This window comes from Podarcis raffonei, chromosome 16, assembly GCF_027172205.1.
Source record: "Podarcis raffonei isolate rPodRaf1 chromosome 16, rPodRaf1.pri, whole genome shotgun sequence".
NCBI lineage: Eukaryota > Metazoa > Chordata > Lepidosauria > Squamata > Lacertidae > Podarcis > Podarcis raffonei.
Genome location: NC_070617.1, coordinates 13726850 through 13744457, shown reverse-complemented (window position 1 = coordinate 13744457; position 17608 = coordinate 13726850). Strand labels below are relative to the sequence as shown.

The 17608-nt window shown below is 47.9% G+C and overlaps 1 protein-coding gene across 10 annotated transcripts; it reads right to left on the bottom strand.

Annotated features, from left to right (window-relative positions):
* Positions 1-1006: 1006 nt before the first annotated feature.
* Positions 1007-16909, bottom strand: CATSPER1 (cation channel sperm associated 1). Of its 10 annotated transcripts, none has more exons than XM_053368484.1 (12): positions 16408-16909; positions 8908-9132; positions 8111-8224; positions 7272-7431; positions 6871-6962; positions 6336-6479; positions 6059-6122; positions 4545-4617; positions 3499-3556; positions 2823-2913; positions 1902-2016; positions 1007-1176 (listed from the first exon to the last, which is right to left on the bottom strand). In XM_053368484.1, exons 1-12 carry the CDS (start codon positions 16697-16699, stop codon positions 1147-1149), a joined length of 1458 nt encoding a protein of 485 aa, XP_053224459.1. In that variant the 5' UTR covers positions 16700-16909; the 3' UTR covers positions 1007-1146. The 10 variants fall into 10 exon arrangements, with proteins under 10 accessions (XP_053224459.1, XP_053224461.1, XP_053224457.1 ...); XM_053368486.1 differs by lacking the exon at positions 16408-16909 and adding an exon at positions 12999-13539; XM_053368482.1 differs by lacking the exon at positions 16408-16909 and adding an exon at positions 12413-12929.
* Between the last annotated feature and the right edge of the window lie 699 nt (positions 16910-17608).

Here is a 17608-nt window from a genome sequence, read left to right as displayed (position 1 = left end):
GCGTTGGGTTCTGGGCTATGTAGTTTAGCTGAGCTTCGATGTCTCTAGTTGCGGCCTTTTTTATGTGTGTATGTTTCTGGCGCACTCAAAGCACAACCTTTGATAATTTGAACAGTATCCTCTGTTTGCTCACTGGCCATATTTATTAAATATCACACAGAGATTACTGCGTTTTGTCCAAGGGTCTCAAGGCTGTAGTACACAACCCACTGTTTTGAACACATGACAGTATCCAAATGAAAGTGAGTTTGCACACTCTGCACACATTTCTCCAGCACTGTGGGAAGCACAAGTTGAATACAAGCTTCATCTTCACAGGAAACAATCAACATGTAAAAATAATAACAGGAGGCAATGTCTTTTTGGAACACCAAGAGATCACAATCAAAGTTAGCTGCAGGGGTGCAGTCACTGATGAACATTTGTCGGTTGGTCTGTTTGTTGGTTTGTTGTTAAATTTGTGTCCCACCTTTTCCGTCAAGTGGTGCTCAAGGAAGCTGACAGTGAAATCAAGTAAAATACAAAATAACAAAAACAAGCAGGTTAAGCAAATCAATAAGCACAAAGTGGTGGCCAAATTGCAGCATGCACAATGGACATAACAGCCAGCTTGTGAAGCTAAAGACCTGTCCGAATAAAAATGTTTTCGTCCATTAGTGAAAATTCTTCATTTCACACCCACACCATACATTTAGAACCTCCCCAGCCCTCCAATAATCCTGTGAACTGTAATATGTTAAGGGTGCTGAGAACTAGAATTCTGTGAGGAGTAAACTTCACTTCCCATTACCCTCCCTTTTATGGGAAAAGGCACAACTGTTAAAGTGGTACAAAATATGATTTAAATATATGGTGTGATTCTAACCTTAAAATATGCCTCCCTTGCTAAGGAGTTCCAGAGCGTGAGGAGCTTCCTACAGTCCTCTGAGGGGCAAAGTCAAGCATTCAAAACAGATTCTGCAACTTATTTATGTTAAACCCAGCAAATATAGTTGTGCTCAACAGAGAGATGAAAAGTCATTTAATAAACATAACACAATGTATAAAACAAGTGAGAAATCAATAAAACGTCAAGCTATCTTGACCCTTTAACTGAAGCCTCCAGGAGCAGGTGAAGTCTAGTTTGGGAACACCATGAAAACATCTTCATTTGGAAAGGTAATCATGTTCAGCTGTCTGTAAATGGAGGTTAAAAAAAGAAGTCAGATCCAAGATTATTTATTACACTTGATCCCACTCATTCCAGCATGGTATAATGGTTAGGGTGTTGGACTAAGGTTTGAGAAACCAGGATTAAAATCCTCACTCAAGGCACTTGCTCAAAATTCATAATGTGCCCACTGGTGCAAAAAAGTTTGGCAACCTTTGGTCTATGCTCTCAGTGCAAAGGTGGGAAGTTGTTGTCCTTCAGGTGTTGTTAGACTAACTCCCATCATTCCCAGGTCATTGGCCATGCTGGCTGGGGCTGATGGGAGCTGGAGTCCAGTAACATCTGGAGGGCCCACACATATCTCCTGTTCCCTGCCTTAGGAAATGGATATATTTCATTCTCTCCAGCCCCACTGAACAATGAAGAGTACAAAGAGGTTAAGCTTGATCTCATTGAGCTCCTTTGAGGAAAGAAAGAGCATCTCTTCATTGGAGGCAAGCCTGAGAAAAAGAGATTAAATTCAGTGGACTCTCCTACCCAGTGCTTTTTGTCCTGGCGGCATGTGCTGGTACGCAGTACTGTCACCTTCTTCGTTTTTCAAATCAGAGCCTCACACCTCCTTCCTGAAGCCTGGAAACCTGCTGCCCGGCTTAGGGAGGGAGGGACGATACTCTGGCAGGGCCCCAGAGCCCTCTATTGCATGCTGAATACAGGCACCTTTTTTTCTAGGGGGAAAAAGCACTGTTCCTACCTCAAAGAAAGTGTCTAAGATCTTGTCAGTGGTGGATGCCTGAGACTGGAACTGCTGTTGGTTTGTCTCAATTGCTGTCATTAGTCGAAAGTAGAAGTAGAGATATTCCCACTCCCTAGACAAAGAAGGAAATATCATTGGGGGTACCAAACAGCTTGGGGCAGAAGTACTGATAAGAGCATCTCCCCCAGTACAGTATTAACTATTTCAGGCCCTATAATCAGTGGAGGAGGCTCTGTTGGAGCAAGTGCTGCCTGGCTGGTGCTCACTTGTGGCAGCGTCTTCTCAGAGGTAATTCCCTACCTGTGGAATGCTCTTCCTGGTGAGATGCATCTGTCCACCTCATAATTAACGTTTAGGAGGGATGTTAAACTGTTACTTTTCAACCAGGCATTTCATAACTGAAAGATACCGTTCCTGGCAACATTGTAATTATTAGCTGGAACTGTTTTTAAATGTTGTTTAGATATTCTTAACATTTTTATTCTAATGTTTATTCTACTGCTAAATTATTTTGCTCCGCCACTTTTGGTTGTCTGAGGGGAAGGTCTTCCTTATTACTACAGTGGTACCTCTAGTTACAAACTAAATTCGTTCCGGAGGCCCGTTCTTAACCTGAAACTGTTCTTAACTAGAGGCGTGCTTTCGCTAATGGGGCCTCTCGCTGCCGCTGCGCCGCCGCCACACAATTTCCGTTCTCATCCTGGGGCAAAGCTCTCAACTCGAGGTAACTCTTCCAGGTTAGTGGAGTTTGTAACCTGAAGCGTTTGTAACCTGAGGGGTTTGTAACTGAAGGTACCACTGTACTGATATTTGTAAGTCTCTGTGGAACTCCGTTTTCTTCTCTTGCGCTGAAGAGCAAGCTAAAAAAAATGTTGCAAGTAGATACGTTTTCATCTATTGGCTGCTGCGCTTCCTCACCTGTCCATCAACTCAAGGCTGCCATATTTTCCCATGACTGTCCGTCTGAATAATTCCTCCTCCTTTTCCTCTTTTGCTTGGGGCTTATCTGCTGTAGGGCAAAAGAAGACTTGCCAGCATGCATAGCTTGGCTTCAATGTTAAGAATCATCTCCCTCCCTCTGAACTTGAGGTTGTAATCAGTGTTCGTCCTACTCAGAGTATATCCATTGAATTGTACGGACATAACTAACTTAGGCTCATTCATTTCAGGTTCAGTTGCTGAGTGGGGCACACAAAGGAGCCTGCATTTTGCAAGCTGCTTGAAGGAGAAGTCCCTTTTGCAGATGATGCCTTTAAAAAAAACAAAAAACCAGCTGCTTGCTTTGGTTATGCATGCCTGCTCACTCAGCCAAACTGGGCCAAACCCCGCCCCGGTTCACCAGCACAGCAAGGGCAGCTAATGTGATGTTAGCTGATTGGCAAATAGGCATGGTTTGTGGGTGGGGAATGGCCTTGTGGGTCAAACTGGACCACACTCAAGGAGCAGGTGTGGCCTGCAGGGAAAGTCCGAGGGGCTGATAGAAATATTTGGAGGGCAACATTCGGGCCTGAGGTTCCTCACCCCTGCATTAAAGGTTCTAAGCCTGAGCCCAGCCTCAAAGCCTGCTGCCCATCTCCCCAAACACTCTTGTCACCTGCTGCTTTGCCAAAAACATCATCTGCGATACTGCTCTCCTTCAGTTCGACCCACTTCTGTCAATTGGAGAAAGAAATACAACTCAGTGACTGGAACGCTCATCCTGGCAGCCCCAGCCCCAGCTATTCCCTGTCAACCCCCAGTCTGCATGGGCATAGCCAGGGGGGAGGGGCGGCAGCTGCCCCCTCCCAAATCAAGTAAATAAATATTTTACTAAAAGTATATATTGTAGAAGGGACGCGGGTGGCGCTGTGGGTTAAACCACAGAGCCTAGGACTTGACGATCAGAAGGTCGGCGGTTCGAATCCCCGCGATGGGGTGAGCTCCCGTTGCTCGGTCCCTGCTCCTGCCAACCTAGCAGTTCGAAAGCACGTCATGTGCAAGTAGATAAATAGGGACTGCTCCGGCGGGAAGGTAAACGGCGTTTCCATGTGCTGCTCTGGTTCGCCAGAAGCGGCTTAGTCATGCAGGCCACATGATCCGGAAGCTGTCTGCAGACAAACGCCGGCTCCCTCGGCCTATAGAGCGAGATGAGCACGCAACCCCCGAGTCGGTCACGACTGGACCTAATGGTCAGGGTTCCCTTTACCTTTACCTTTTATACCATATTTTTTGCTCTATAAGACTCACTTTTTCCTTCCTAAAAAGTAAGGGGAAATGTGTGTGCATCTTATGGAGCGAATGCAAGCTGTGCTGCTATCCCAGAAGCCAGAACAGCAAGAGGGATTGCTGCTTTCGCTGCACAGTGATCCCTCTTGCTGTTCTGGCTTCTGGGATTCATAATTTTTTTTTTCTTGTTTTCCTCTTCCAAACACGAGGTGCGTCTTATGGTCTGGTGCGTCTTATAGAGCGAAAAATACGGTATATTGTAGAAAGATTTTGACAATTTTTTCTGAGCACTTGAGACCAAAAGAAAGTTTAAAACAGCTGTTGAGACATTTCATTCCGAATCTACTAGACAGAACCAGACAGAGGATGATGACAGGTGGGTGTCCAGCCCCACCCATCATGAATCCTGGGTGCACCAATGGGAGCTGTGCTGACCTTTTGCCTCTTGAGCTCTTGACGCTTCACCAAAGCCATCTGGAAGTTGTCGACCAGGACCGCAATCACCAGGCTGCAAGAGAAAGTGAGAGAGGGAAGCAACGGGGCTGTGACTGTTCTATATTCCACAATTTACCAATTGCTTCCTCAAAGAGAAATGGAAATGTACATAAAACCACCACTTTCATAAAAGTTAAAACAATCCCATATACAAAATCAATTAAAAATACATTGCATATATAGGAACAATTTCAAATCCAATACAGAGCCCAACTGCGTCTCAAGGCTTTAACAGCAATCGTTGCTATTCAGAGCCGGCCCACCCATGAGAGGCAGTTGCCTCAGGCGGCAGTTGGGACATGGAGCAGATCCAGCGCACCGCTTGCCTCCTCCACTTCTGCAGTCCTCGTGCTGGCACTACCACTGCCTCCTCTTCCTCTTCCTCTACTGCCTCCTTTTACTCCTCCACTGCCTTCAGGGCAACAGGACTCCCTGGGCAGGCTGCTTCCAGTCGCCTCAGGCGGTAGAGGAGGCAGTGGCAGGGGAGCAACATTTTCTGCTGTGCCTCAAGCAGCAAAAATGTCCTGGGCTGGCCCTGTTGTTACTTAGTCTTTTCTTGGGTGTCTCTGGGTTTAAAGAGCGCTTATCGCTGCGTTTAGTTTATCTAAAACTTTTTACCTTTGGTTTAAGCTTTTACCTTGCTGTGCTTTTTGGAATCTACCCCACACCTGTTCTGGTGTGATCAGCCAGAGCTCAATGTATTTAGTAAACAGTTAATCCCGTTAAGAGTGTCTGGCTAAGACCAAAGAATCCCAAGTTCAAATGTGCTCAGTTGTGAAGCTCGCCAGGAGTATGGCAGATTTCCCTGCCCAGTTTGGTAAACTTATCAAACCAATGGTCTCAAAGCAGGTGTCAGGAGGACAGCTCAGGCACCCAAATCCCATCCCCCCAAAACCAGACGCAAGGTCGTATCCAAGCATCTTCCTCCACTGTCTCAGGCAGGACTAAATATACCACAGCAGGGGCACCAGGTCCTGGGGGCGTGTCCTTTGGGGGCTCCACCCAATATTGGGGGCAGGCCTCCCCCAGTGTCCAATAATTGAAGAGGTGAAGCACAGAGCAGAGTGTGGTGAGGCTACAGTGGCTCACATACACAGAATTGCCCCCTCGCAAGCTGACATCTCTGTGCCAGAAAGAACCTCAGGCCGGTCCTTCCATACATACATATACACACACACACACACACACACATACATATATATATATATATATATATATATATATATATATATATATATACATACATATATATATATATATATCTAACAGGGATATTGTGAGGATAAAATTCCAGGGTGGCGGTGGTGTGGGCGGGCAGTTAACAATGTATGCTACCTTGAGCACCTTGGAGGAAAAGCATGATATAATAAATGTAATAAATCAACAAACCATCCCTTGACCTCCCATCCAAGGTCCTCTCCAGTAAGTCAAAAGCCTGAGGAGCCTATACTTACTTGAGAAGCAAGAAGTACTCCAGAAGGATGTAGACGATCAGGAAGATGATGATGTACCAGGCACCTGGAAAGAAATGCACATGGGGCCTGTGAGTGATAATGCTGCCTAGAGGTGGGCTTTTCAGGAAATCTCCACGTTTAACATATTAGCTTGAACCCCCCCCCCCAATTATTGTCTTGCTCTTCAATCTTGACACGAGGTTGGGTGCGTTGGGGTTTTTTTGACCGATTGTGCTAAGTTCTATGTACCCCCCTGACAAGGATCCTCTTCCCTCACCTGCTTCTTGACAGGTAAGGTAGATGAGGGACCAGTCATCCAAAGTGAAGAGCTGGAAAAGTGTGAAGATGCTGTTGAAGAGGTCTCCGAAGTGTTTTTCGTCAGCTTCATGGAACATGTCACGCAGCACCACGGAAGACATAACTGACAGGTGGAAGGCGGGGCTAAGGAACGAAACAAGGAGCCTTGGAAATGCAGGATTGCGGGAGAGAGAACACCATCCCTTTGCCTCTTCCAAGGATTTGTAATTAACCTGTGAAATTCACTCGTCATAGGATGACATGACAGAAATCAGTAACAGTAAAATTTTGGGGAGCGGAAGAAGGCAGGTCTCAGTGTTGCCCTTGTTAGAGCTCAGCAGGGGGGAGGAGGAGGAGGAGGATGGGGACAAAACTAGAATTAACGGCCTCTGTCTCTCATTGGCTCTGGCGCCACCTACTGCTGGCCTCCCCTGCCTTCCGCCCTACCAGTCCCAATGGGCACCAGGTGCACCTGGATTCTTCCCTCTCCATTTTGCTCTTTCCTGGGAGGATACAGAGGAAACAGAACATGAGGAGAATAATGGCTCCGATGGACTCGCAGGAAAGCAAAAAAGTGCTTGTGACTTCCTTGAGGTTCTGCATCACTCTACGTGGAAAAGCAAATAAAGAAACAGAGAGTTAGGTAGGGTTGTAAGGTCAGTCGCTGTCAATTCTGTCCCGCACCCCACCTAAAACCTGGGAAGTTGCTATGGATTCCTCCAGATGACCCATTTATTGAGCAATTTACAGTTCCAAATATTCTTTGTGCACAGTGAGAGAAGAATGCTTTCAAGGTACAGGACGGAAGGGTCCTGGTATATGCTGGAAGCCCTCTTGCGAAATATTGACTATCTGGAGGCGCTAAGGAGCTCTTCCATTCCCCTTCCCTCCCCCAGCTGGAAATTTTGGCGCTAACCGGAGGGTGAGCAAGAAGCGGATGGCGCGGATAGCACGGACAGCCTTGCAGATTTTGAGGACCCGGAAGAGCGTGAGTTTGTTGCCACGGTTGCCTTGTCTGGAGGAGATGAGCAAGGGGAGCAGAAAATCCAGCACCGTCATGCACATAATGAAGAAATCTGGCAAAGGGAAGAAGAGGAAACATAGAAATTAAGGCAGACCCACATGAAACAGTGCTTCAGACTGTCAGCTGAGCAACATTAAGCTTATACAACTGGTGTAACATTATGGGCATTCCAGAGAAAACAACAACACTTAGTTTAGTACAGTACTTTGCTTAGTACAGTGGTATCTCGGGTTACATACACTTCAGGTTACAGACTCTGCTAACCCAGAAATAGTACCTTGGGTTAAGAACTTTACTTCAGGATGAGAACAGAAATTGTGCTCCGGTGGCGTGGCAGCAGCGGGAGGCCCCATTAGCTTAAGTGGTACTTCAGGTTAAGAACTGTTTCAGGTTAAGAACAAACCTCCGGAACGAATTAAATACTTAACCTGAGGTACCACTGTACCAACCTTCTCATCATTTGAGAAGGGTCCGCTGTTAGTTCTGCACATGTTGCTATTCTCAGGCAGTCAGCTAATTAAATAGTTTGCCCTGGAATCCCTTGGTATCAGCCAGGGCTTTTCCTCTCAGCTTGAACTTGCCGAAACTCAGTTCTGGGACCTCTCTGGTGGGCGCCATTGCCATGATAAGAGAACAAGGGAGGCGTCCATGGTGGGTTCCAGCACCTCTTTTTCTAGAAACATAGAACTGGCGTCAGCACCTATTCATACCCGCACTGCAAAAAGACCCACCAATGTCATTCCACGGGTCGCGGAAATATTCGCAGCCCAACGCAATGAGCTTGAGGACGGCCTCTAACACGTAGACAGAAAGGAAGGCAGGATCCATGGCAGAAAAGAACCATTCTGTTGCAAGAGAGGAGAGAAAGAGAGAACCATTGATTGTGGGAAAGCCACTCTCCTCCATGATGAAAGCTGTTGTGATCTGTGGAGATGCCCACCACTGAAGAAGGTGAATTGCCTGAGTGGGGAGTGGGGGCAGTAGTCCCTGGTTGAATCTACACAGGAGATAAAGGTGTGGGTACAGGACCACAGATAATGCCCCTAAAGCAGTGGTTCTCAACCTGTGGGTCTCCAGATGTTGTTGGACTACAACTCCCATCACCCCTGAGCTCTGGCCTTGCTAGCTAGGGGTGATGGGAGTTGTAGTTCAACAACATCTAGGGACCCACAAGTTGAGAAAGGCTGCCCTAAAGGCAAGGCCAAACTCTGAAGTGGTCTCAGCAAGGTTCTGAAGCAACTGGCTGGTTTCTATTGGGGATAGGTAGTCACTGACTAGTGTTGCTTCCTGAAAGGGTCAGCGCCTTATTCTGCAGATATAAGGCCCTTGGGTCAATATGGCTTCCAGCTGTGGGGATCTCTCCTGAGGGCCAGCCGTCAATCTGGGAGCAGAAGTTCTCCTTGGGGCAGGACTGAAGCCCCTGGCCTTATTGAAACCAGAGCATGCTCTGGTTACTACCCAGCATTCAGAAGAAGTCTATGGAGCAGGATTATTTATGAGGAAAGAAACGCCTCTCCTGCGGGCTGACCTCCCCGAATTTCGACCACCGCAAATGTTTGAGCCACCAGCAATAAGGTGTTGATGGCAACCACCGAGCAGATTATGAAGTCAAAGATGAAAGACTGAGTCAAGTGGTAGATGATCTCCCTCAGCAAGACGAGGTGCGGGTGGATCTTCTGCCAGGCATGCACCACCATCTCTGTCATCGTCATTCGTCTGTGCTTCCTCTTGCGACGCTGGCGGGCCGGCTTTGCTAGAGTTAGAGAGGGAGGAAGAATCGTTTGAGGGTGAGGGCAGAGGAGGCAGCCATTCCCCTCACCCAGTTTCTCAGAACACATGAGGTTGTCCCCTGCAACAAGGGGGCAGTTGGATAGAGTGTGGTGCTGACAATGCCAAGGTTGCAGGTTCAATCCTTGTATGCAACAGCGGCACATTCCTGCATTGCAGAGGGTTGGACTAGATGATCCTCAGGGTCCCTTCCAGCTCTACACTTCTATGATTCTATGATTCCAAGGGACGTTGGAGAATCCAGAAGAGAAAGGGAATGGAGGTGAGATTTGCTATGTTTGCTTTTTCATTCCTTGCCCAGAACAGAAATTATCCAGTCAGTATTATTGGTAATGGACTAATGTAATGATAATGAGAGTGATTTTGTAATTAAATGATGTAAATGTTCACCATAGCAAGCAGCAATGCGGATAATTCAGTTTTTGTCAGGAGCCAAACTGCAGTGTAACAGAATCATAGAATTGTAGTTGGAAGGGACCACGAGGGTCATCTGGTCCAGCCCCCCTGCAATGCAGGAATCTCTCTGCCCAACATGGGGGTTGAACCCACAAGCCTGAGATCAAGAGCAGGGGTAGGCAACTTAAGGCCCATGGGCCACAAGCAGACCATGAGGGTCGTTTAACCAGCCCATGAGCTGCTCCCGTACCGAGTCCCCTGCTAAACCAGCGCAGCACAGGAACTCGCTTCTGCAGCGCCGGAAATCACGTCTGCGCAGACATCAGAAATCACGCACACACACAATCTGGCCTATGGAGGGATCTCCACTAGAGTGAACCGGCACAGGTGAGGTAAACCTTGCCAACCCCTGATCAAGAGTTTCATGCTGTTCCAGCACGACGGCCTTGGTCCAGTATACCTCAAGGAGCGTCTCCACTCCCATCGTTCAGCCCAGACACTGAGGTCCAGCACCGAGGGCCTTCTGGCGGTTCCCTCCCTGCGAGAAGCCAAGTTACAGGGAACCAGGCAGAGGGCCTTTGAAATATACTCAGAGTCGCAAAGTGATTTCATGCTCTTTATTCAGCTCATAGTGGTGAGGAGAAATGAATGAAAGTCCCCTCAAAGTATCTGCTTTATATACATTATTTATACAATGGGCTGCACATGATTGGCTAATTCTGGAATTCTACTGTAAGCCAATCAGGTTGTGGATTCACTTATATCTGGAGCATGATTGGGTGGTTCCTGCCAACCAATCATACTGCTGCATTGTTCTAGGACCAATCAGACTGCTGCATTCTGAATCCTATTGTTCTAGGACCAATCAGACTGCTGCAATTTGGATCCTATTGTTCTAGGACCAATCAGACTGCTGCAGTTTGGATCCTATTCAACTTAGTACATAACAGCCTTCTTGGTAGTGGCGCCTGCCCTGTGGAACACCCTCCCACCAGATGTCAAAGAGAAAAACAACTACCAGACTTTTAGAAGACATCTGAAGGCAACCCTGTTTAGGGAAGCTTTTAATATCTGAAGGACTATTGTATTTTAATATTTTGTTGGAAGCCGCCCAGAGTGGCTGGGGAAACCCAGCCAGATGGGCGGGGTATAAATAATAAATTATTATTATTATTATACCAACTGAGCTTTCCCGCTGAATGTAACAAATTGTGGGTGGGAAAGAAATAAATCCCTTCTTACATACCTCCCTACAGCACCCATGTTGGGAACTAAGTCCCACAGTTCCAAGTACAGTAATCATTCCTGGAATTAAGCTGAGCTCCTCCTCCTCCAGAGGAAACCATGTTAAGTACAGTGATTTAATTTACTGAAAATGGGAATGCTTAAATGTATGAATGTGTGTTTAATTCTGGAATGTTTCCCAGTAACTCTCATGTGATTGGTTAATTCTGTTCACATGGGAGACATCTTATTACATTCTCCATTTTGTTTTGTGTGTGTGACTGACTTGACTGTAATGGCTGCATCTCCATGAACACTGAAGAAAAGAGAGAACTCTCTAAATGCAACACACCCTCCAACATTTCTCTGATGAAAATCGGGACATCCTATTATTAATATACCCCACCCGTCTGCCTGGGTTGCCCCTACCACTCTAGGCGGCTTCCAACATATATAAAAACACAATAAAACATTGAACATTAAAAAACTTCCCTATGCAGGGCTGCCTTCAGAAGTCTTCTAAAGGTTGCGTAGTTATTTACCTCCTTGGCTTGGGAGGTTGCATAACTCCATACCCTCCAACATTTCTCCAGTGAAAATAGGGATGTTCGAAGGAAATGAGGACATTCCAGGATCAAATTTGAAACCGGGATGGCTTCTGTAAATCCAGGGCTGTCCCTGGAAAATAGGGACACTTGGAGGGTCTGATATGCAATAGAGAAGAGTGCTAATGTTTCTCTCTGAATGTATGTGTCAAAAAGAAGTACAGAATCTGATGTTCTCCCAAAGAAGCAGTAAGGAGAAGTCTGCTAGAAGAGAAAAGTGGAAACCTCTTGGAAGGGGCTGCATGGGTTAGCTGGGTAATGTACAGAAGGCTGAGTGCAAGGACTGGAAAGACAGAAAGACCGAGTTAGTTTGAATGTTTATGGAAGAATCTTCAACTACCATATTTACTCAAATCTAATGTTCACTTTTTTGGCCAAATTATGTTGCGAATACTAAGGTGCACGTTAGATTCAATTGCACATTTACATTCACCAATAGACAGTCAGACAGACAGACAGATAGATAGATGGACAGACAGACAGACAGACAGACAGACAGATATATCCTTCTGTCCATCCATCCATCCATCCACATTTGGTTTCAAGGTTCTGAAAACTGAGGTGCACATTAGATTCGATGGCGCATTAGACTTAAATAAATACGGTAAGAGGACAAAACAAGTCCCATGCTAGGATAAGCATGTGAACGTAAATATATTCTTCTTTAGCTACATGTTCTGCAAGTGAAAGCTTTGAATATTTTAAACCTTGTTTTAATATCAATAAAAGAGTCAGTCTTGCACATGATTTGGCTTCCTAGCGGCAATTTAGCTACTCTGCCAACAGAACAATCTCCATGTAAACTTCTCCTCCAACCGTCCTGCCAGGGTTTTTGGGAGCTAAGGATCTGGAGCTCTGACTAGAAAAGGCTCCCCGCTCCTGACAGAGACAGCCCTGAGCTCGATGGCCAGGGGTCCGGTTCGGTATAAAGCACATGGCCATCTAAAAATGGTCCGGGAGGTGGGAAGGTCTGCTGCACCTATGTAAAGTCAAACTGCACCCCTGGAATCGCCCCCTCACTTTTGACTCTTATCCCTCCAGGTGCACTCTTGGAACTTCTCCTCGACCTGCTGCTCTGATTGCTGAATCTTCTCGGGTGTCTTCTAGACCCTCTCAAGGAGGGCGATATGGAGGTGACGGCCAGGACCATGGAAGGCTCTGGGTGGGCTGAGGGTGAATACCCAGGCCCAAGGCTGGAAGTCCCAGGCATTCCTGTGCCTGCACCCTGGGCTTGGCCTTGCTCCTGGGTTGGGACTTGCAGCATTTTCTCCATCTGAGGCACAGAGGACATGGCGGGCACGGTGAGGTACCGGTGATCCATGATGGCGAACTGAAGGAGCCCTCGTGGCTCAGACACGCCGACCTAGAAATGTCCTCCCAGTCGGCTTCTCCAGTCTGGGCTGTGGCGAACCTGGAACACGGAAGGCCCCAGGCTTCCGAACGGGGAGCCTTGGCAGCTCTTTGTGATGCCATTGTGAGGCAAGGCAAAGGATGCCAAGGCAGTCAGAGGCGGTGGTGTTAGCAGACAGTCTATGGAGCCTAAGGCCCAGGCCGCAGATCTCCTGCCCCTCTCCACATTTTATTTTTACCTTTTTTCCCAACTGACCTTTTCTACGTCCGGACAGATACCATGTAAGAAACCAGAACCAATGATAGAAAAGCAAACCAATCCCTCTGCAAAAAGTGTTTGATTTGCTTCTAGAAACTGGTTGGCAACACAGCACTGTACTCATAATCCTCCAACATGCTGGAGACCCAGATTGGGACGCTCCTTTTTTTTGGTCCTGAATTCTCACACGTGCGTGTGAACAGAAGGCCAAAAGACGCTCGTTTTTTTGTTTTGTGAAAATGGGGGCTTCAAAGCAGAGGCGCCGGCAACTCCTAGGGGCGCAGGTCCCTTTGTGCCCCCCACCCACCTAATAAAAGCCATGTTTGGACTTCATTTTGCAAGGAATTTGTAACAGGGTTGCTGGAGGGCAAGAGAGCTGGGATTGGGCACAAACCTTCAACGTTGTTTCTTACAGCCCTTGAGACTGGAGTAAGTCCTAGAGCTCTGCTAGGACAAGAGAGGAAGCGGCTCCTGGCTACTTATCATATTTTAGAATTAAACCAGGAGTGCTTAATTCAGATGACTTGGAGGGTAAAGCTCCCCACCTATAATTATTGTTGTTGTCGTTGTCAGTGTTTGATTATTATTTTTTAGGGAAGGAAAGCTGTCGGTACACAGAATAAAGTTGTTAAAGTAAGTACAACACTTAACATTTTGGGGTGGGGTAGGGGGGAAGGTGCCAATACTGTGTACCCTTGAGTACCCTCAGAAAAAAAGAAATGGTGTTTGTTGTAGTTAATCCACCCTTTACCCCAAGGTACCAGGGCAGGTTATAATTAAAACACAATATTGAAAAGCAATTTAAAGCAGCTTAGGTTGATCTCTTCTGTGAACTGCCCTGAGACCTCCGGGTATAGGGCGGTATATAAATAATAATAATAATAATAATAATAATAATAATAATAATAATGTCACAGAAATAAGGCAGGTCCTAAAAATATGCTCAAGCAGGCAAATGCATAATTTTGAAGCCAGCTGCTGTTGCTTTGGTGTGAGCAGGAAGGCACCCAGATGCCTACAAACTTGGGCTTGGGGAGAGTTGGCTCCAAGTCCCTTTTTAGCTTTAAGAATTCAGAGTAGCCCTGGACCAGTCGCAGTTTCTGAGACCACTCAACCTCACAGAGCTGTTTTGGGGATAAAAAGTGGGGTGATGGGTGGGGGAATAACTGGAGGCCCCTCGACTGTCCTCGGGTCCAGTATTGGACCACTTTGACCGGATATCCCCAGCCGATGTGGACAGACTCCTCCGAGCTGGAAAGCCCACCACCTGTCCTCTCGACCCGTGCCCGTCTTGGCTGATTAGAGCGTGTCCAGACGAGGTGCGGGCCCCCCTGGGTGATATCATCAATTTGTCCCTTGGCACCGGGATATTCCCAGGGGAACTGAAGGAGGCAGTGGTGCGTCCGCTCTTAAAGAAAACATCGTTAGATCCCTTAGATCTATCCAATTACCGCCCGGTTTCGAATCTTCCATTCCTGGGTAAGGTGATTGAGAGAGCGGTTGCTGAACAGCTTGGTAGGTTTCTGGATGAAACATCGGCTCTCGATCCATTCCAGTCCGGCTTCCGCGCTGGTCATGGGACCGAGACGGCTCTGGTAGCCCTAACAGATGATCTCTGCAGGCAGCTGGATCGAGGCGGGTCAGGGCTGCTGATTCTTCTAGACCTGTCAGCAGCCTTCGACATGGTCAATCACGAACTCCTAGACCACCGCCTTGCCGACGTGGGGATCCAGGGCACAGTCCTCCAATGGCTGCGCTCGTTTCTCTCTGGTCGGGGACAGAGGGTGGCGCTTGGGGGGAATTGTCATCGCGCCACTCCTTGGTGTGTGGAGTGCCTCAGGGTGCGATTCTCTCCCCGATGCTTTTTAACATCTTTATGCGCCCCCTCGCCCAGCTTGTCCGGAGTTTTGGGCTGGGTTGCCATCAGTATGCCAATGACACCCAACTCTATCTGTTGATGGATGGCCATCCTGACTCGGCCCCAGACACACTGACCAGATGTCTGGAAGCTGTGGCTGGATGGTTACGTGGGAGCCAGTTGAAGTTAAATCCTTCGAAGACAGAGGTCCTCTGGCTGGGACGGAGCGATATGGGATTGAGGGGGCAACTCCCATCTCTTGCGGGGGTGCAATTAGTGCCAGCATCGTCCGTTAAGAGTTTGGGTGTAATCTCCGATACCTCCCTCTCTATGGAGGCGCAGATTACAGCTATAACAAAGGCGGCATTTTTTCATCTCCGCCAAGCTAAGCAGTTGGCTCCTTATCTCTCTCGCCCTGACCTAGCCACTGTGATCCACGTGACGGTCACCTCCAGACTGGATTATTGTAACTTGTTCTACGTGGGGCTGCCCTTGAGACTGACCCAGAAACTCCAGCGGGTGCAGAATGCTGCAGCGAGACTCCTTACGGGGTCTTCGCTGCGAGATCATATTCATCCGGTACTATACCAGCTGCACTGGCTCCCGGTGGAGTACAGGATCAGGTTTGAGGTGCTGGTTTTAACCTTTAAAGCCCTATATGGCCTAGGACCCTCGTACCTACGGGACCGCCTCTCCTGGTATGTCCCACAGAGAAATTTACGGTCTGCAAATAAAAACATCCTGAAGATCCCAGGCCACAGAGAGGTTAGGCTGGCCTCAACTAGAGCCAGGGCTTTCTCGGCCGTGGCTCCAATCTGGTGGAACGCTCTGTCACAAGAGACTAGGGCCCTGCGGGACCTGACATCTTTCCGCAGGGCCTGCAAGACAGAGCTGTTCCACCAGGCCTTTGGTCAGGGTGCAGCCTGACCCCCTCCTCTGGCAATCTGCACAGAATTTTGCTTAATGGTTGCCATCAATTTGATTTTAATTTGATTTTAATTAATTTTATAATGAATGTTTTTAGAATGTTGGATTATTTTGATTGTTGTTAGCCGCCCTGAGCCCAGCTTCGGCTGGGAAGGGTGGGATATAAATAAAATTTATTATTATTATTATTATTATTATTATTATTATTATTCATCAGCACTAGGTACCTCTATTGCTAAGATTGGGCGCAGGGTTTATCTGCCCCCAAATATGCTATTCAAGTTGGCACCACTGCTTCAAAGCGTGGCATTGCCTGAGATCATAGGGATGCCAGGTGACTGACAGGTGGCTTCTCCAGCTGGCCTGCCAGGGTTTGGGGAGCTAAGGATTTGGGGCCCTGACTAGAAAAGGCTCCCCACTCCTGATGCAGACAGCCCTGGGCTCCCTGTCCAGTGGTCGAATTCAGTATAAAGCAGATCCTAGAAAAAGCAGCAATGCTGGCTCCCCCCATTTTGAAGGAAGTTAAGTAATAATACACTTGGCTGTCAAAAAATGGGTCAGGTGGGGAGGCCCGCCACACTAACATTAAGTCTAAATGCACCCCTGGTATTGCCCCCTCACTTTTGACTCTCGATCCTGTGTGTACGGTTTTGGATCCTTGCATTGACCTCCTGCTGCTCCTGCTGCTCCTGCTGAATCTCCTGGACCCTTTCATGAAGGGCGATATGGAGGTGACGGCCAGGACCGTGGAAGGCTCTGGGCGGGGTGAGGGTGAATACCCAGGCCCAAGGCTGGAAGTCCCAGGCATTCCGGCGCCTGCACCCTGGGCTTGGCCTTGCTCCTGGGTTGGGACTTGCAGCATTTTCTCCATCTGAGGCACAGAGGACATGGCAGGCACGGTGAGGTAATTCATGGTGGCGAATTGAAGGAGCCCTCGTGGCTCAGACACGCCGGCCTAGAAATGTCCTCCCAGTCGGCTTCTCCAGTCTGGGCTGTGGCAAACCTGGAACACGGAAGGCCCCAGGCTTCCGAACGGGGAGCCTTGGCAGCTCTTTGTGATGCCATTGTGAGGCAAGGCAAAGGATGCCAAGGCAGTCAGAGGCGGTGGTGTTAGCAGACAGTCTATGGAGCCTAAGGCCCAGGCCACAGACCCCCTCCCCCTCTCCACATTTTATTTTTACCTTTTTTTCCAAACTGACCATGTAGGGAATCATAACCAATAACAGAAAAGCAAACCAATGCCAGTGTGGTGTAGTGGTTAAGAGCGGTGGACTCGTAATCTGGTGAACCGGGTTCGCTTCCCCGCTCCTCCACAGGCAGCTGCTGGGTGACCTTGGGCCAGTCACACTTCTCTGAAGTCTCTCAGTCCCACTCACCTCACAGAGTGTTTGTTGTGGAGGAGGAAGGGAAAGGAGAATGTTAGCCGCTTTGAGACTCCTTCAGGTAGTGATAAGGGATATCAAATCCAAACTCTACAAGGCGGCGGGGAAAGTTTCAGAAACTGGTTGGCAACACAGTACTGTACTCATACCCTCCAACATCATGGGGATCAAAATTGGGATGCTGCATTTTTGGTCCCAAGCTGTTGCGCCTGCGTGTGAGGACGAAACTAAATGACGCTCGTTTTGTGATCTCGCGAGACAAAACACAAGCGGCTTTCATTCTGGCATGAGTGCTCCATCCACTTTTGCCCCTGGCCCTACTTACCACAGGCATGTGGCCCCTGGAATGTTACCTAGAAGGGAAAGTGACCCTCGAGCTGAAAAGGATTCCCCACCTTTCATCACCACCAAGCGCCATTTTCAACTACCCAGGTCAACCC

Excerpts from the sequence above, each read along its gene's own strand:
- CATSPER1 (XM_053368482.1), bottom strand. The coding sequence starts at position 12,713 with ATGGATCACCGGTACCTCACCGTGCCCGCCATGTCCTCTGTGCCTCAG. Across the intron at positions 6,480-6,870 it reads CCTCATGTTCTGTTTCCTCT|TTATGTCTTCCGTGGTGCTG; the intron begins GTATCCTCCCAG and ends TCCACCTGTCAG. Across the intron at positions 1,177-1,901 it reads TCTTAGACACTTTCTTTGAG|ACAGCTGAACATGATTACCT; the intron begins GTAGGAACAGTG and ends CTCCATTTACAG.